This window comes from Bos indicus, chromosome 6 (genome assembly GCF_029378745.1).
Source record: "Bos indicus isolate NIAB-ARS_2022 breed Sahiwal x Tharparkar chromosome 6, NIAB-ARS_B.indTharparkar_mat_pri_1.0, whole genome shotgun sequence".
Lineage (NCBI taxonomy): Eukaryota > Metazoa > Chordata > Mammalia > Artiodactyla > Bovidae > Bos > Bos indicus.
The window spans coordinates 4820874-4841359 of record NC_091765.1 but is presented as its reverse complement, the minus strand read 5'-3'; the positions used below and the strand labels follow the sequence as shown (position 1 = coordinate 4841359).

The following is a 20486-nucleotide window of genomic DNA, read 5'->3' as shown; positions in this document are numbered from 1 at the left end:
AGGCTCAAGGAGGATCTGTTGCTATTGTTCAGTTGCTCAGTGGCGTCCGACTCTTTGTGACCCCATGGACTGCAGCACGCCAGGCTTCCCTGTCCTTCACCATCTCCCAGAGCTTGGTCAAACTCATGTTCATTGAGTTGGTGATACTATCCAACCATCTCATCCTCTGTCATTCCCTTCTCCTCCCACCTTCAAGCTTTCCCAGAATCAGGGTCTTTTCCAGTGAGTCAGCTCTTTGCATTAGGTGGGCAAAGTATTGGAGCTTCAGCTTCAGTCGTAGGAGTACATAACAAATTAAATGATAAATCTGAAGATTTTTTATTTCATTTAGTCCAACCACATTTGCTTCAGAAATAAACTAAGGTCTAGAGAAGTTAAGTAATTTGTTCAGAATTACGTGGTCAGTCAGTGGCCAAGCCAGAACTAATAGCCAGGTCTCCTGATCACCCACCTCTCAGAGCTCCTAAAGATAACAAGGTGAAGCTTTTGTACTGATGTCAGTATAAATGGAAAAATATGTGTTTTACCTGAGTGGGTGATCATATGACGCTTTAGCTGATTAGCTGAAATGAATTTCTTCATACATTCTTGACAATCAAATATTTCATGAATCTGCCAAAGGGTAAATTAACAGTTAATCGGCTGAGCCACAAAACTGTATAGGACTCAAGTATAAACATGTGGACAGTTGCCATTAAAATATCTAAACTACGCATTATAATTTAGCCCTGATTTGTTCACATTATCCTATATAAGAAACTGAAAAATGCAATAGATGGGGAAACAGTGGAAATAGTGTCAGACTTTTTTTTTTTGAGCTCCAAAATCACTGCAGATGGTAATTGCAGCCATGAAATTAAAAGATGCTTACTCTTTGGAAGGAAAAGTTATGACCAACCTAGACAGCATATTAAAAAGCAGGGACATTACTTTGCCAACAAAGGTCCGTCTAGTCAAGGCTATGGTTTTTCCAGTGGTCATGTATGGATGTGAGAGTTGGACTGTGAAGAAAGCTGAGCACCGAAGAATTGATGCTTTTGAACTGTGGTGTTGGAGAAGACTCTTGAGAGTCCCTTGGACTGCAAGGAGATCCAACCAGTCCATCCTAAAGGAGATCAGTCCTGGGTGTTCATTGGAAGGAATGATGCTGAAGCTGAAACTCCAATAGTTTGGCCACCTCATGCAAAGAGTTGACTCATTGGAAAAGACCCTGATGCTGCGAGGGATTGGGGGCAGGAGGAGAAGGGGACGACAGAGGATAAGATGGCTGGATGGCATCCCTGACTCGATGTACATGAGTTTGAGTAGACTCCAGGAAGTTGGTGATGGACAGGGAGGCCTGGCGTGCTGAGGTTCATGGGGTCGCAAAGAGTTGGATGCAACTCAGCGACTGAACTGAACTGAATGAACATAAGTTACCTAGTAGAACATGATCATTACAAAATGTAAAACTGTATGATATTTAAATATGTAAAACAGATGACCTATTTTTGAAGTACATAAAAAGTTTATACTCTGTAAAAAATTATACCTAATATATATTAAGTCTGTTATACACAAATTTAGACTTGGAAATATGCCAAAATTTGGCATGTTTGGAATGGATATGGAAATGGAATGGAAAAACTTGCCATTAAAAATATTCCCTTTCCAGTAGTCAACACGACTTAAAACTTAAACATATGTAGTAAAGATCTAAATATTAATTACCATGAAAGACAAAGATATGATTCTGAAAACTCTGAGTGTAGCTCACAATATTCCCACAGGACATAGGCTAAAAATCTTCAAGTTTTATTAGTTTTTATGAGTTTCATCAAAAATATATATATATAAGGGCTATAACTTTAGCAATCAGCCAGCTAAATAAAGGTTACAACTAAGTTCAGCTCTTTCTCTCCCAGATACTAAATTAGAGAAACTGGATAGGCAGTATGAAAAGAAGTTTAGTTTGTTATCATAACTATGTAAAAAGAGCAATGTGCTGCCTAATATTAGAACTGTTGATCATCCCAATGAAGAAGAGCATCCTAGTGTTTTGCTGAAGACTGAAAAATCGTCTCAGTGAAGTCGTGTTTTTGTTTCAAACTCATTCAAGGTAGAGCTCACAAAACTAAACCCCATACAAGCACTGGCCATTCTATAGGACACCAAGATATTATGGCTATCCTTGCAGAATATCTAAGGGCCACTACAGAGTAAAAGTCAAGGGAGAAGACCCTGAACTGGTACAGCAATGAATAAAGAGAGGAGGACTGGAAAACAGCTCCCCTGACCTAAGTGACCACAGAAGAACTCAAGACAGGGACACGCAGACGACGACACCGGGAAGGGAAACAGAAGCTGGTGCAAGGCTGACAGATCCCTAGTCTGCGGTGTGAGTCTCAATCCTGTACCCAACCACACGGCGGTCTGAGGCTGCCATCAGCCTTCTGCTTCTGTCAGGTCTGATTCTTGGCGAGTCAGTGAACAAAAATGGGAAAAGCAGGGAAAAGATGAACAAGACAGAGCAGAATGAAGTCATTCCACTGGACTCTGACATAGATCCTTGCTTATATGCGGTGGCTTCTAACCTTGAAGGGAGATGTACAGGGTTCAAAGAGTCCTATGGTTCCTCAGAAAACAGGGTGCGCTGTACACAAGTACTGAGAAGGCAAGGACGACACAGTACAGAAGGAAGCCTTCAGTCTAAGAAATTTTAAAGGGTACATCTTCAACCATCAAAGATCCTCACAGCATGATATGAAGTGTAATGTTTATTTAAAGATAGTAAGAACAGATTCATATTCTTAAACTCTGTAACATGTATCTTTTACAATAACAAGCTATAAACTCATGACATGCCTTCTGAGACATACATAAGTGAAAATATTTATTTTTATTTTCAATGTTCTATTTATATTAGTATATACAAATTTAAAATTATTTAGCCATACAAAAATGGTAGCTGCTGCTGCTGCTAAGTCACTTCAGTCGTGTCCGACTCTATGCGACCCCATAGACAGCAGGCCCACCAGGCTCCCCTGTTCCTGGGATTCTCCAGGCAAGAACACTGGAGTGTGTTGCCATTTCCTCCTTCAATTCATGAAAGTGAAAAAATAAAGTGAAGTCACTTAGTCGTGTCCGACTCCTAGCAACCCCATGGACTGCACCCTACGAGGCTCTTCCGTCCATGGGATTTTCCAGGCAAGAGTACTGGAGTGGGGTGCCACTGCCTTCTCCTATGGCAGCTGTTAAACTACTACAAAATATACTGGTTTACTTAACTCTCATGGCTTTCATGGAGAAGGAAATGGCAACCCACTCCAGTATTCTTGCCCAGAAAATTTGATGGACAGTGGGCTACAGTCCATGGGGTTGCAAGGGGTTGGACAGGACTGCGTGACTGAGCACACACAGCTTTCAAAACATGAAACATTTTTAAGGGTTGAACTGAACTTTGATATTTCTAGAATTATAAAATACAATATTCACATGAAAGCACTTTTGTGTTGACTCTCTTATTCATAGTGGAAAACTCAACCAAAGCGATTTTCAAAACTCCTATAAAAGTTTAATAAAACAGATTTAAAGTGACAATGATACTAATTATGCCTAATGCTAAGTAAAGCATTTTATGTTTATAGCTTACTAAATTGATATGAAGAATAACAACCATAATCTGATGTCCCAAATTAAATAAGTTCCAAGAAGGATCATACTATATCTTATTGTAATATAGGACAGCACATAGTAATATAAAGAATTAGTCTCGTTGTTTTTCAGTCAAAGTTGTGTCCAGTGTTTTGTGATCCCATGAACTGTAGCACACCAGGCTTCCCTGTCCTTCACTATCTCCCCGAGTTTGCTGAAACTCATGTCCATTGAGTCAGTTTTGCCATCCAACCATCTCCTCCACTGTCACCCTCTTCTCCTGTTGCCCTCAATCTATCCAGTATCCAAGTCTTTTCCAGTGAGTCAGCTCTCGGCATCAGGTGGGGAAAGTATTAGACTTTCAGACACAAAGTCAGTTCTTCCAAGAGTCAAGGGTGATTTCTTCCATGACTGAAAGGTCTGATCTCCTTGCAGTCCAAGGGACTCTCAAGAGTCTTCTCCAGCACCACAGTTTGAAAGCATAAATTCTTCGATGCTCAGTCTTCTTTACTGTCCAATACTCTCATTTGTACATGAATACTGGAAAAACCATAGATATGACTACAAGGACCTTTGTCAGCAAAGTGATGTTGCCCCCATTTTAATATGCTATGTTTGCTGAAATCAGACTGGTTATATTCTTTGCAGTCAAAGAAGGAGAAGCTCTATACAGTCAGCAAAAACAAGACTGGGAGCCGACTGTGGCTCAGACCATGAACTCCTGACTGACAAATTCAGAATTAAATTGAAGAAAGTAGGGAAAACCATTAGACCATTCAGGTATGACCTAAATCAAATCCCTTATGATTATACAGTGGAAGTGACAAATAGATTCAAGGGATTAGTTAGATTTGATAGACAAAGTGCCTGATGAACTATGGACAGAGGTTCGTGACCCTGTACAGGAGACAGGGATCAGGACCATCCCCAAGGAAAAGAAATGCAAAAAGGCAAAATGGTAGTCTGAGGAAGCCTTACAAATAGCTGAGAAAAGAAGAGAAGTGAAAGGCAGAGGAGAAAAGGAAAGATATACCCATTTGAATGCAGAGTTCCAAACAACACCGGTAAGAAAGCCTTCCTCAGTGATCCATGCAAAAAAATAAAGGAAAACAACAGACTGGAAAACACTAGGGATCTCTTCAAGAAAATTAGAGATACCAAGGGAACATTTCATGCAAAGATGGGCTCGATAAAGGACAGAAATGGTATGGACCTAACAGAAGCAGAAGATATGAAGAAGAAGTGGCAAGACTACACAGAAGAACTGTACAAAAAAGATCTTCATGACACAGATAATAACAATGGTGTGATCGATCACTTACCTAGAGCCAGATATCCTGGACTGCGAAGTCAAGTGGGCCTTAGGAAGCATCACTATGAACAAAGCTATGGAGGTGATGGAATTCCAGTTGAGATATTTCAAATCCTAAAAGATGATGCTGTGAGAGTGCTGCACTCAATACACCATCAAATTTGGACAATTCAGCAGTGGCCACAGGACTGGAAAAGGTCAGTTTTCACTCCCATTCCCAAGAAAGGCAATGTTCAAATCCCCAAAGAATGTTCAAATTACCACAAATTGCACTCATCTCACACCTAGGACAGTAATGCTCAAAATTCTCCAAGCCAGGCTTCAACAATACATGAACCATGAACTTCCAGATGTTCAAGCTGGATTTAGAAAAGGCAGAGGAACCAGAGATCAAATTGCCAGCATTCACTGAATCACCAAAAAAGCAAGAGAGTTCCAGAAAAACATCTGCTTTATTGATTATGCCAAAGCCTTTGACTGTGTGAATCACCACAAGCTGTGGAAAATTCTTAAAGAGATGGGAATGCCAGACCACCTTACCTGTCTCCTGAGAAACCTATATGCAGGTCAGGAAGCAACAGTTACAATTGGACATGGAACAACAGAATGGTTCCAAATAGGAAAAGGAGTACGTCAAGGCTGTATATTGTCACCCTGCTTATTTAACTTATATGCAGAGTACATCATGAGAAATGCTGGGCTGGATGAAGAACAAGCTGGAATCAAGATTGCCGGGAGAAATATCAATAACCTCAGATATGCAGATGACACCACCCTTATGGCAGAAAGCGAAGAAGAACTAAAGAGCCTCTTGATGAAAGTGAAAGAGGAGAGTGAAAACGTGGCTTAAAGGTCAACATTCAGAAAACTAAGATCATGGAATCCACTTCCATCACTTCATGGCAAATCAATGGGAAACGGTGGAAACAGTGACAGACTTTATTTTGGGGGGCTCCAAAGTCACTGTAGATGGTGACTGCAGCCATGAAATTAAAAGACACTTGCTCCTTGGAAGAAACGCTATGACCAACCCAGACAGCATATTAAAAAACAGAGACATTACTTTGCCAATTGTCCAGTCAATGCTATGGTTTTTCCAGTGGTCATGTATGCATGTGAGAGTTGGACTATGAAGAAAGCTAAACGCTGAAGAATTGATGCTTTTGAACTGTGGTGTTGGAGAAGACCCTTGAGAGTCCCTTGGACTGCAAGGAGATCCAACCAGTCAATCCTAAATGAAATCACTCCTAAATATTAATTGGAAAGACTGATGCAGAAGCTGAAACTCCAATACTTTGGCCCCATGATACAAAGAACTGACTCACTGGAAAAGACCCTGATGTTGGCAAAGATTGAGGGCAGGAGGAGAAGTGGACAACAGAGGATGAGATTGTGGGATGGCATCACCGACTCAATGGTCCTGAGTTTGAGCAAATTTTTGTGATAGACAGGGAAGCCTGGTATGCTGCAGTCCATGGGGTTGCAAAGAGTCGTATATGACTGAGTGACTGAACTCAGGTTTGCCATAGCTTTTCTTCCAAGGAGCAAGCATCTTTCAATTTCATGGCTGCAGTCACCGTCTGGAGTGATTTTGTAGCCTAAGAATATAAAATCTATCACTGTTTCCACTTTTTTCCAATCTATTTGCCATGAAGTAATAGGACTGGATGCTATGATCTTAGTTTTTTGAATGTTGAGTCTAGACTATAATGTAAATGTGGCATATTCATAGATCACTATCTGCTGTTTAGGGGAAATACTACCACCAAACTCTATTAGACATTAGACATACCCGACTATAAAAACGGGGCTTCCCTGGTGGCTCAGAGGTAAAGAATCTGCCTGCCAATGCAAGGGATGCAGTTTTGACCCCTAAGTTGGAAAGATTCCCTGCAGAAGGAAATGGCAAACCACTTCAGTACTCTTGCCTTGGAAATGCCAGGACAGAGGAGCCTGGTGGGCTACAGTACATGGGGTTGCAAAAGTAGGACACAACTTAGTGACTAAAGAGCAACAACGATAAGAACAGACTCAAAAATGGAGTCTGTAGAAGCTGCTTGTGGATTCAGCAAGGGTAAGTCAAAGGATCTATGCTGTGATGGACAAAGAGCTACACTGAGCTACCAAGTTATTAACATTCTGCAGAGACAACTTGGAGACTGTATTCCACCACTAGGTGGGATTTAAATCTATCTATAGAGATATTCCCTGGGGAAAAAGTTCTCATATTATGAAGAATATAATTGGAAAAGAGGACATTTTTCAGAATTATGTCCCACAACCAACTTTGCTGAAATATTCTACTTGGCAGAATCTTAAATTTGGTAAGATATCTTAATTTTAAACTTTCTAAAATCAGGGAAAGAAAACAAAGAATTATAGCACCAGGAGGATATTTAGAAAATGTCTATTCAGCTGGATTTTACACTTTTTGTCTCAGACTAGGTTCTGCTTCAGAAGCTTTAAGGGTGATAGGAGAAAAGAGAGATGTAAAAGAAGCAGTATCTGGATTGGATTCTGCGCTAAACTTTTAGAAAGTAGCTTCAGTGCTTGCTCCAGTAGCACTTACGCTAAATTTGGAATGATAGAGAAGACAAGCATGGTCCTCAAATATGAATTACATGTCAATTCCTGAGGTACTCTCTATTTTTAAACAATCTGATTGAGATAACCTCTTGGAAACTGAAAAAACAAAGAAGCTTCATGGCACTTAGGGAATTGGAGAACAGCGGTCAGCTCCATGTCACACTTAATGAGAGGCCCCGTGCTCCACAGAGGGTTAGTGACAGACTGTGACACCCACAGTCCTCACTCTGTCCACGGCTCGTCCCATATTTTCTCCCTAAAGATCCAATCACTTAACATGCAGGGTATAACCCTAGACATCACAATAATTTAACTATCTTATATGTTACAGGTCAAATCCATAGCCTAAATTGTTGAAGATATTGCACTGAATATCGTATGAATTTTAAGATCTGTCAAGTTATTTTGGAATATATATATACACAAACAAAGAGACAAAATTCAATTTATAAACTATAATGTAAAATTTTACTTCCACTGGTACCATCTCCTCTTCTTTAGTATTAAATGATTAAGAAACAGTATCATATGCTCATAGATATTCTGAAAAAAATCATATGTGAAATCAGGAAATAATCATTTGTATCTTTGTTACAGTAATACATAAAATAAAATTTTGGACTCTCCCATGATATGAACAAAAATCTAAATTCTATTTTAACTCTATTCTGTCATAAATTTGATTAACAAGTGCTAATGCTGTTAGGGTTAATAGCTGCCATTTTTTTCAGGTTAACTTTCGTATGAAAATAGTAACTTAGTAAACTGTTTTATGTTTATTACAAAATGCATTCAATTTATCTTCTCCTAATACAGCTGACCACTGAACCACAGAGGGGTCTGGGGGTTAGACCCACTGCACCGCCACTCCCACTCCTCCTCACTGGCCCTTCTAGTGGAAAAGTTGTGTAACTTTACAGTGGACCCCTCCACATCTGCAAATTCAACCAATCCCTGGCTGTACGGTACTGGAGTACGTATTGACTGAAAAACGCTGTAAGTAGACCAGTACAGCTCAAACCTGTGCTGTTCAAGCGTCAACTGCATAATCATTTGTTTCTGCTGACAACACTCTGACATTTTTGTACATTATTTTAAGCTCTTCAAAATAACAGAGGTCTTGCCTTTGTTTTTCCAGACTTAAATATAATACACATACATTTCAGGCTAAACGTCACTGTAGAGTTTATTATAAATATACACAAATATTGTGGTTTCCTCAAATGTGTAATATTTCCTGAGCAACAGCAACTGGTGAAGCATGAAACCAGTATGAGGTGTTGTGACGAGGGGCTCAGACACTACCCCACATTAGAGAAATATTTCTACTTACTCCGAATAACAATAAACAACTCAAAATATTCTTTTGCAAGAGTTGGCTTTTCTGTATATCAGTCTTGCTTTTTAGAGTACACTGTGTGCCCAGTCGCTCAGTCGTGTCTGACTCTGTGACCCCATGGACTGTAGCGTGCCAGGCTCCTCTGTCCATGGGGATTCTCCCCACAAGAATACTGGAGTGGATTGCCATGCACTCCTCCAGGGGATCTTCCTGACCCAGGAATCGAATTGAGGTCTCCTGCATTGCAGGCGGATTCTTTACCAGCTAAGCTGCCAGGGAAGACCCTTAGAGTACATTAGTATAAAATTAATGACAAAGCTCTGTCTTCACAATATATAAAGCAATTAAAATTTTTCCTGGCAGACACTATGACTAAAGATCTTACACTATGATGAACATTAGTTTTTATTTTACTGACCTTCCTATGCTCCTGTAGGCTTGATGCTGAAGAACACTTTTTATTGCACACTGAACATATGAGTTTTTTCTTAGGATCCCCTAAAGAAAAACACAAATGAAATAAAATAAAATATCATCATGATTTACATGAAACTATTAACAGGAGCATTAGATAAATGTTTCTAGGTGACATATAATTTCTAAAAGGGTATTTCATCTTCTTCACTTGTAACTCCAAAATTGTCAGTTTTGTAAATATATCCATTAAATTCAGATAAAGAATAGGCTATATTTTGAAACTTTTCTTTCAAAATCTGAGTACTGTTTAGCTTGGTATACTACTTTCTACATATACAACACGGGCTTTTCACCTCTGCATGTACTAATTTAGTATAAAAAGAGTAAAGCACACTTCCATGAAAAATTAAAATTAATCAAATGTGTACATAAAACATTGTATTTATTCACTTACAAGCTGATTTTGCCACTTGCTTTATATTTTAACAGAATATTTTATTTAATCAGCTGGGTTTTTAAAAATGGAATTCATAGGTTATTCTTTTCAGTACTACAAGCTTGCAAGATCATTGAGTATATATTAACCATCTTAATGTTAAAAACCAGAATAAAGTAAGATCAAGAATAGTAAAACATTACGTGACATTCATAATATTACATAAATCCTACAAAGTTCAATTTTTGTCTTCTTCATAGTGATTATAATTACAGTAGGTCATTTCAAACTTCATAGTGGCTATGGAAAACAAAAGAATGAATAAAACAAGATTTTCAAATACAACGTAATAACAATATCATATATATAACCACAGGATATTTTTTCAACTTTTAATTGATTTCAAAGAATCAATAAAGTAAACAATTAATAAAATGAACTATCATGCATCCATCACTTGGCTCCCAAATGACTAACCCATGCCTATTCCTGTCACAACCTCAACCCTATGCAGTCCTCTCCTTCTCTCTTTTTTTGCAAGAAATCTAAAATCAGTAGAAAACAAGGTCACAAAATTATTTTTTAAAAGATTGTGTTTATGAGAGAGGAATACCTTCAGAAAAAGTAACATATTAATTATTGTCTTATCATTCAAGATACTTATTTTATATAATGCACTCTTCTTAGCATGTTAAATAGTACAGCCAAGAAAAATTTCTTGATGATTGACAAGTAATATGGCCAATAAAGGAGAAAATTCTCCTGAGCAAAATGAGTATCTTACAGCATGCATTTGGTCACCAATTCTTTATACATATCTATTAAAACATGAAGGGCCACTGAGAAAGAATATACCCTCTTTTCCAACTTGCATAAAAGATGATGCATTATAGTGCTGCACTCAATATGTCATCAAATTTGGAAAACTTAGCAGTGGACATGTGACTAAAACTAACTAAGAGGTTAGTTTTCATTACAATCTCAAAGAAAGACAATATCAAAGAATGTTCAAACTACTGCACAATAGCACTCATTTCAAATGCTAGAAAGGTAATGCTCAAAATCCTTCAAGCTAGGCTTCAAAAGTATGTGAACCAAGAACTTCCAGATGCACAAGCTAGATTTAGAAAAGGCAGAGGAAGCAGAGATCAAATTGTAAACGTCCACTGGATCATAGAAAAAGCCAAAGAATTCTAGAAAATCATCCAAGTCTGTCTCACTGACTACGCTGAAGCCTTTGACTTTGTGGATCACAACAAACTATGGAAAACTCTCAAAGAAATCGGAATACCAGACCACCTGACCTGTCTCCTGAGAAACCTGTATGCAGGTCAGGAGGCAACAGTTAGAACCGGACATGGAACAACTGACTGGTTCCAAATTGGGAAAGGAGTACGTCAAGGCTGTATATTGTCACCCTGCTTATGTAACTTACATGCAGAGTAAATCATGCAAAATGCTGGGCTGGATGAAGCACAAGCTGGAATCAAGACTGCTAGAAGAAGTATCAATAAGTTCAGATATGCAGATGATACCACCCTTATGGCAGAAAGCTAAGAGGAACTAAAGAGCCTCTTGATGAAGGTGAAGGAAGAGACTGAAAAAGTTGGCTTAAAACTCAACACTCAAAAAACCAAGATCATGGCATCTGGTCCCATCACTTCATGGCAAATAGAAGGGGAAAAATGGAAACAGTGACAGCTTTTATATTCTTGGGCTCCAAAATCACTACAGACAGTAATTGCAGCCATGAAATTAAAAGACACTTGATTCTTGTAAGAAAAGCTATGACAAACCGAGACAGTGTATTAAAAAGCAGAGACATCATTTTGCCAACAAAGGTCCATATAGTGACAGCTATGGTTTTTTCAATAGTTATGTATGGATGTGAGTGTTGGCCCATAAAGAAGGCTGACTGCCAAAGAATTGATGCTTTCGAACTGTGGTGTTGGATTAGATTCTTGAGAGTCCCTTGGACTGCAAGGAGATCAAACCAATCCATCCTAAAGGAAATCAACCCTGACTATTCATTGGAAGGACTGATGTTGAAGCTGAAGCTCTAATACTTTGGCCACCTGATGCCAAGATCTGACTCACTGGAAAAGACCCTGATGCTGGGAAAGATTGAAGGCCGGAGGAGAAGGAGACGACAGAGGATGAGATGGTTGAATAGCATCACCGACTCATTAGACATGAGTTCAAGCAAACTCCTGGTGATGGTGGAGAGCAGGGGAGCCTGGCCTGCTGCAGTCCATGGGGTTGCAAAGAGTCTCGGACATAACTGAGCATCTGAACAACACAACAACCTTACTTTAATCCACAGTCCTCTGTTGTCCCCGCTTATCCCTTAAACCAGCTACTTTTTGAGTTTAGACCTTTTTTCTTTCCCACCAGTTAGGTCAGGCTTGAGGGAGAGAAGAGAGAGAGAAGTGAGATTTCCATAATCACCCACTCCACCTTTCCCAATACTTCTGCCACTGCTCTACCAGCTGGAGTCAGAGACAATATACCATCCCTCCTCTTCAACCTTTTCTCTCCTCTAGAATCCTAGTCCTCAGAAGAAATATGGGGAAAGTTTATGACTGTTTGCCTGAGAATGTAGGTAAATGTTATCTCCTGTAAAATCAAAATCTCTTGTCAGCAACCACAGAATCAAATCAAAAGAGAAAGAATGGTTAAGATGGTTAAGGTGGGTTTAAGGGGATCAACCCCCTCACTGCTTCCTCTTGAGTAAATGGAAAGGACACCACCCTACAAGTTTCCCCAGGGTCAAGGACAAGAGCAACTACAAAGCTACAACCAGACTTTATGCCATTTTAGTTTATTATATTCAGGTAAGTCTGATATTTGACTTTCCGATTCAGCTTTCAAAAACAGTCAGGAACACATTACTACCTAATGTGGGAGATGCATGAAAAATTAATACAACCATACTGAATACACAGCTACTTAAGTACTGTGAGTTTCAGCACAATGTAGGTTAAGTGTGCCTCCAGGAGCTGGTCTGAGAACCAACCCACCATATGTTATAGGTGCTATGGAAAAATGTGATTCATATTTAAAAATTCATCTTCTCTCTTCTCAATATCTTCAATTCATATCACCTAACAAGGAACATATGTTCTTGTCAGTGGTAAAGCTGCAAGACCTTCTCTTTCCTTGAATACCTTTGTCTTTCTAGAGTAAAGGGTTCTACAACCATATGTACAAACACTGCGTTTTTTCATTATTCTGAATATGGAATATTCTTTCCCCAAATGGCCATGTAGTTCACAGACAAAAGAGAAGAAGCAAGAGAGAGGCTATGAATGAGAGGCAGACTGTGTACCAATTCCAGCAAAAAATATGCATGTGGCCTTTGGCTGAAATACAGTAAGTTTCATATTTTATAGAATCCACAACATAGAAAAACAAAAAACTTCCCTTTATAAATTCACTCCTACAAAATCACCATGAGTTTTCAGAATCAGCATATTTTAATATCCAAGACCAACTACAAGAAGTCTTAGAGAAATTATGCTTATAGCACAGTCTGAAGACCACATGCCCAATAACAAGAATGTAAGTTTCCAGAGTTTTACTGTGCATCTGGTTTTTTACTTAGTTCAGCAAAGTTAACTTTAAAAATGACATAAAAGATTTGTTATAATACATTGCAGACAAAGATGGGGGAAATTAAGAACAGCATTTTAAACCATAACAGCTATTAAAAAGCAAAAACTATGAAGAGACAGGTCTATCAAAAAGTCATGACTGCCTTTTGCAGACATAGAAAAGGCCCAAGTATAAAGAAATCAGAAAAATGCCACCTTTTCTACATCAGTCACGTATCATTCAAAAGGAGAGAGAGGTCAGGACACTGTGAAGTCTAAGTGCTGTACCTCGTTCTGAAGCTGTATTTCACAAGGCCGTACCTCCTGCCACCCTGAGCTTTCATACATGGCTGGTACTGAGAGTCAGCCCAAAGCGGTGATGTGAAGTTGGACCCAGCAGTCATGCTCATACGAGCTTTCCCAACTAGCATTAAAGGAGACACTTTTGGGACACTGAATAAATATAGGAAACAGAAGCTGAGTTCCAACTATTCTTTTCCCCTGCACGTGAGAATAAACAGGATAGAAGAAAAGAAATAATACTTTCCTCCTATCCAAAAAGACATTTCCACCCTTAAGCCAACAGCAATAGTAATCACCTGAGAAAAATATCAGTACAGAAAGATATGAGAAGTGCCGTGAACCTCAGTCTCCTTTAAGGAAAAGACACTGAAGGAAACAGATCATTAACTCTGGAAATATTAACCTGTTCAATTTAGTGCAACAGATTCAACCCCTAAACCAAAATGCATTTACTGTGCGCTAGGCAGATGAAATCTAAATAACAAAGCTGCTAACTGTTTAGCTATTGTTTAGCTAGCCATTTGAAAAAATTCAAATTGTATCTGCTTTATAAATCCAAATATATTCAATTTGCAGGTCAAAAAGTAGCCAGTATATCTTCCCCAATATAGCAGAAATGTAAGAGTTTTTTAAAAATGAATTTTACTGTGAAAATATTAAGGCAGACGAGCCATCAGTTAGTAGTTTTTAAATATATCTACCATGAGAGAAATTTCACATGCTGAAGCATTAAAATTACTACTTAAAGTATTAATTCTTAATACATCTGGCTACCAAGCACAAACAGATCCTAGCTTAGGTTTCCAGTTATGATTAATTCAGAAATGGGAAAAACGATGACTATCACTGAAATCAACTTAAAAAGAAATAATATTCAGTGAAAGAAAAATTCCACTTCCAGAGCTCTACATCTGTGTGAAATACAATGGAAAAGAAAGCTCTGTCCTTGCGAGTGAGAATTAAGAACAGACCATAGCAGCCTGGGGAGAGGAGGCCCCTTTAAACACAGCCCTCTGATGATTCCTTACCGGTGTGGACGTTCTCCTGGTGTCTCCTCAGGGCTTCCTTGCTCTTCAGCCTCTTCCCACAGCTGTCTGCCTTACACACAAACCTGGCATCTCCCTGGCACGTCTCCTGGTGCTGTTCAAAACTGCAAGACAAGCAGGACAGGGGAACAGGGAGAGGAAACGGTGAGGACACCTACTCATTTCTAGCATCCTGGCTGGCTTTTGTAATGCATGCTCCCCAGCAGAGCTCCAGGGTCATTGTAAGCATTACCTAGGCAGGGAGGAAGGAAAGCACTGAAATTCTGTAGCCATATGATACTAAACCACTAAGAAGCATGAAAGCATGCATGCCAATAATGACCCACAATTGTGTAACAGCCATCTGATAACTCAGACACAAAACCTCGATGCTGAACTGAAGGAAGAATTGCAAACAGAGCACTGAAAACTTCGTGAAGAATCCTTCAGACTGCTTTTCGCTGAGCACTGAAGAACACTGAGGGGAAATAGAAAAAAACAAACAAAAAAAAACTGGAAGTCTAGGACAAAAGCTTATGAAAATACCTCTACTTTGAATAGAGTCACATTCATGATCTCTTCTTTTTATTCTGTCTTTTTGCCCTTTAAACTTTTTAGTAGCTCCTAGCAGTAAGACTCAGCTCAGCTAAAGTATGCTTAAGGTAGTATATATAACATAAATTCAATAAAAACTGACTAGAATGCAGTTTCAAAATATATTCATTAAAAAGTATACAGCTTTTGCTTGTTTAAAAGTGTATAAGAGAATTTCTAAATGTATAATATAAAAGTTAAGATTTTTCAAGTTTTGAACAGAAATTTTTAATCTCAAATATCATAAGCAAAAGTGGGTAAATATATGAAAATTATTTTAATATGAACTACAGCATGTTTCAAAATTTTACTTGAATGAATAAAAAATGAAACATTAAGCCTATGTTAAAGAGTTCTTGCTCATATGCAAGGTGACATTCTGTTAAAAATAAAAGTTTATAAATACATGTATACACTTTCTCATTTTTAGTAACTCATGATACTGTAAAATACTTAAATAAAAGGATAAATTTATACACTGTTAATATAAACAGTTAAAATAATAAAGGGCACTGAGCAATGGGTGGGACCATTTAATTTACTTCATCGTTAGATCCTATACATATTCATCTTCAAAGTGATTTCTCCAACATTGCTATGAAATAAACACTGCTTCCCAAAATGTCCCTGTATTCTTTATACTCCAAACTCTCTCCATTTCGTTAACTTTTTTTTTACCTGATTTCAGAGGAGTATCACATGCAGATCACTGAAACTCGACCTGCCCCCTCAAAGCACTAGCTAAATTATGCATATCAGATTTCAGGTTAGTACACCAATGAGCTTAATATTTAATGGCAAGTTATTAAAATCCATAAACAGAATGTTTGGAAAATCAATGTAAGAAAAGTTAACGACAATGACAATAAAGAATGCTTAATTTCTATACACACACCATCACACAGGCACACAGGTTAGAAACTAACTAGAAGACAAACCAAATAAAAGAGTTAAAACGTCAGCTTATAACTTCAGAGATTATCTTTAATGTACGCACTGTCTTTGCAAAGCCTGCTTAACTGGGAATTTCTTCCCACAGCTCTTGCACTTATATTCTTTCTCCTCTGTGGGTTTCTGGTGCAATGTCTGAAGATGCTCGGCAAGAATTTCCTCACTGGTAAAACTCGATTCACAGTAGGGACAGGCATAGTCCTCTTTACAGCCAAAGCGATCTGCATATTTACAAGCAAGCAGAATTATGAGACAAAAATGAAGAGCCAAGAACTGCTCAGTTTCGCCCTCATTTTAAAATCAAAATTAACTGTGCTAATGGTACCAGCTTAGTAAAATTTTATTATCTCTGTAAGTATGAACAGGCTGCCCATGAAAAATAACAGAAAGTGTTATGAGAACATTTTTTTAAAACCATTGTGTTTCACCAATTCAAAATCAACTTTTAATTTACCCTGTAACATTAACCTTTCACATCAAAGAGATATTACAAATGTTGAACTGGAAAGCCAAAGTCTTCCCTGAAACAGGTCATCTTGAGTTCACTTTTAGCTGCAAGAAGAGAGAAACCCAACCAAGGCGAACTATGCTGAATTACCAAGGGGACTCTCACATATATGTGAAAAAAGACCAGGGTCATAGAAACAGCACCCGTTGCAGCACGCGGAGTGAGGCTCCACTGTCTCTCAGGCCGACAGTCCCACGCGGACTGCCATGGCTATACCCACATTTCAAAGTGTGCTAGTTAACTTACATATGTTTCTTGATTTATCAAATACAATTAGATTTAGATAAAATGCAGAAAATATGAAGGAATAAAAATCACCAATAACCCCATAACGAACAGACAACTATTGTAATCTCTTTCCATGACTCACTTATCTTTTGTGAATTTGTATTGTATAGAGTCTAACAATAGCTACCTTTAGGATCATACTTTTTATGTAGTTTCATACATAGCTATGTTTTCCACTTAGTATTTTCTTAAGTCAATTTTTTTTAAACTTTAAGGTACCATAATTTACTTATTTAACCAAACTCTCCACTGATTGACATTTGAGTGGATTCTTTGTTTCTTTTGCTGTTTGTTTTTGCATCTATTTTGGGGGGTTCTTTTGTTTGTTTGGGGGATTTTATGTTTGCTTTTATAAACAAAATTAAATTCTAAAGATCTATTTAAGTTTCCACTGATTCTTTTTTACAAAAGAAACTTATTTTATTATAGAAGTCATGGTGGTAAAAGTAGGAAGTTTATTTTTAAGGCAAAACAGTGGACACAGTAGTACCATACTCTTGGGGCAATGTTGAAAATACATACAAAAATAAAGAAAACACAAAATTATACAGAAATAATTCCCATCACCCCAAATCTGACATCCCAACAACATAATACATATTGGAAAGACAAAACTGATAGCCTGTCCTCATCTTCCTTTTAAATATTCCAGCCAAACTAAACAGAGGCATAATCTGGCAATACTCAGAACACTCATACTTTCTCAGTCAATGACATACAGTTAAAACAGAAAATTCACATAAAAGACATTAATACCACGGTGACTAAAGAAACCCATGTCATTTCTGAAGTGGCTTTGTTGAACAGAAGGAAAAATACTCTATAGAAAAGACCAGCCTATTACAAAATGTGAACACCTACACCACCCTTCACAACTCCCTCGTGACCGATCAGCAGCAAAACACAAATGAGAGAAACAAGCCCTGATGACAAGTGATATCCACTGGCAGAGGACAGGCAAGCGACATGCATCTCCTAGACTGCGGGGCTGACAGAAGCAAGTCCATCAGCAGTCACTGCGCATTGCCGGTGACCCTAGTAGTACAACCCCGCAATGCTATGGGTCTCCACAACCAGAACGGAGGAACATTTCCAGATGCTCCAGATTCTCAAAGGATCTTAAACAAGAGCGAGGCCCAGGAAAACTCCCACAGGGCCCAACAGGACCTCTGCACTCGCCCTTCCCCATGTGCAGAAGAGAAAATAAAGCCTCCGACTTAGTGACCAGCCCGGTTACAACACGGGTGAATGACAAAGTCAGGGCTAGAGCACAAAAGTCCCCATTACTGGTCCCCTACCAGTGAGAGCAGGGAGCCGCCGAGGACCCTGGCAGCCTGCAGAACACATCCATCCCCCGCTCCAGCCCACCATTCCATCCCTGCTGGAAGAGAGGCTCACGGCTGGATATCCTCCGAGAATTCTGACAAAAACTAACTTTATTTTGAGAACACACTGTTACAATGCCATTATAATTCAAGCACATTTCAAACTTTATTTCTCCTACAACTTGCATTCTCCTGGCCCACCAGTTAGAGTTAATACCTTTTCTGCTAGCTGTTGATTGTCCTTTAGAATTTTTACCTTCCTCTTCATTGATCATTGTCATAATTTGCTGTTCTTCTTCATCGGCCTCCATGTCACTGTCCAGGTAGCCAATCAGAAGCTCTGTATCTGTTTCTATATCTTCAATTGCCAAATAGAAAATGTTTTCTCCTTCCTAAGACAAAATTAAAAATATATGCTGTTGTAGGATCAATGTATCTCAATAAAAAAAATGCTAAATCATTTCTGACAGGAAGAAATCATTTTTAAATACACTGAGTCCCATGTGCTCATGTAAAGTTACTATTACTTTTTTAAATCTTTTTTTTTTTAATCTGAACACTGAAAAAAGGAAACTGACAATACTTAGTCACCTGGCAAATAAAATACAAATATATATTAAAGATAGTGATGTTTAAACCTAACAAATGAAATAAGGACAATTATTTAAATTTCTAAAAATAAATTTTGCACCATTAATTGGCTTTATGCCTTAACACCTTGTGGAGGTCTCTAAATGCAGTAGAAAATAAATCTGTTAAGCAATGATGTCATTTCTGAACCCAAAAAGAGAGCAATGAGGTATCAATGATTTAATTATGATTATTATAAAATGCAAAACTAAAAGAAGGAAAAAACTGTCAAGTTATAACACAAACCAGAGAAACTGCAAATGAACCTGGAAAGAATTCCCAAAAAGAGAAGAAAGAGTAGGCGCCTTGGAGGTCCAAAGCATCGTGTGCCCAGGCAATCATGTGCCTAAATCCCACTAAACAACAGAAGAAAGAGGAAACAAGTTCTGCTATCAACGTATCACCATTTTTCAGAAAACTCAAGGAGACAGAAATCAGCCAGGGTTGCTAATGCAGAAGAAATCTCAACCCACAAGAGACCGAAAAGAGAAATGCTGCAAAGAATAGCCTAGGGGAAACCCCAGAGAAACTTCATACTTGGAACCAGCAAAGCCCCTCTGGGCCTGGGGCCAGTCACCAGGGAAGCCAGAATGGGGCTGCTTAGCTGGCTGGCCCTGGGAGAAACACTCAGAACGGTTTGTATTTGTTCTGGGAGGGCTCCTGGTTTGACTGCTGAGGATAAAGAGAAGGAAAGCATAGATTGAATTTACTGAACTTTCAAGGTAACCACGTGAAGGAAAGAAGAAGGACAGTGAGTTCACCCAGGAGTGAAATCCAGCACAGAACAAAGCCTCCTCTCCTCGGACAGTACCACAGAGCCTAAGCCAGGGAGGGAGAGAGGGGAAGGAGAAGAAGGGAGAGGGGAGGAGGAGGAGGCATGTGTAATGAATGCACACATGTACACAGAGCAGAACTCCATGGAAAACTGGAAAATACATGTCAAATTGTTATAGAATTATCATTTTGAGGCTGGGAGAAGTAGGAGTCTATATCGAATACTATTTCAGTTTCTTCTTACAACAAAGATTTCTTTGCAATTTTGAAAATAATAAATATTAGAAAATTCCATGGATGAGACAAAACTTATGATCACATTTATCAAATACTGTGCAAGGGAGGACTGATTCAAAAGTTCAAAGCAATGAAGCACATCTAACCATTAGCTGCAGTTAATTAAATGCAAGTTTCTATATTATTTAGAGATTCTTGGTGGCTCATAAATTTAATACCTCCAGAAACACAAAAAAAGTTATTCGTAATTAAGAAAACAGTAAATTTCTATACAATTGTTAAACAAAAAACCGATGTGGACATGCAGCAAAATGAAGATTTCTCTTTAAATTAACTCAGAAGCAACACTTTCCAGGGTTTGGAAAGTACTTACTAAAACAGTCACCCAAAGCAACAAAGGACTCATCTAATGAAGACTTCAGAAAATAATTTAAATCTTAGTGCTTATCTGATCAATATCCAAGAAAGTTAATTGAAATGTCTTTCCAGTATATTTGTCATTAATTTTATGATGACCTTCAAAGCACCAAGAGAA

General features: G+C 38.4%; 1 protein-coding gene and 1 non-coding gene across 10 annotated transcripts in view; one reads left to right on the top strand and one right to left on the bottom strand.

Annotated features, from left to right (window-relative positions):
• Positions 1-20486, bottom strand: part of PRDM5 (PR/SET domain 5) — a 255853-nt gene that overhangs the window by 125977 nt on the left and 109390 nt on the right. For 5 of the 9 annotated variants that reach the window (XR_011567054.1, XM_070791012.1, XM_019962203.2 and 2 more), the window contains 6 exons: positions 18528-18702; positions 16236-16410; positions 15030-15122; positions 14648-14769; positions 9289-9368; positions 528-612 (listed from right to left, as the gene is read on the bottom strand). Coding sequence is in view for 7 of the 9 variants with exons in the window: in XM_070791012.1 (XP_070647113.1) it covers positions 528-612; positions 9289-9368; positions 14648-14769; positions 15030-15122; positions 16236-16410; positions 18528-18702 (730 nt within the window). In the remaining 2 variants the exon portion in view is untranslated. The remainder of the gene's footprint in view (positions 1-527; positions 613-9288; positions 9369-14647; positions 14770-15029; positions 15123-16235; positions 16411-18527; positions 18703-20486) is intronic. The other 4 variants (XR_011567055.1, XM_070791014.1, XM_019962202.2 and 1 more) reach the window with 2 other exon arrangements.
• Positions 7492-7596, top strand: LOC139183716 (U6 spliceosomal RNA). The gene has a single exon (XR_011567339.1). It is a non-coding gene; the product is annotated as a U6 spliceosomal RNA (small nuclear RNA).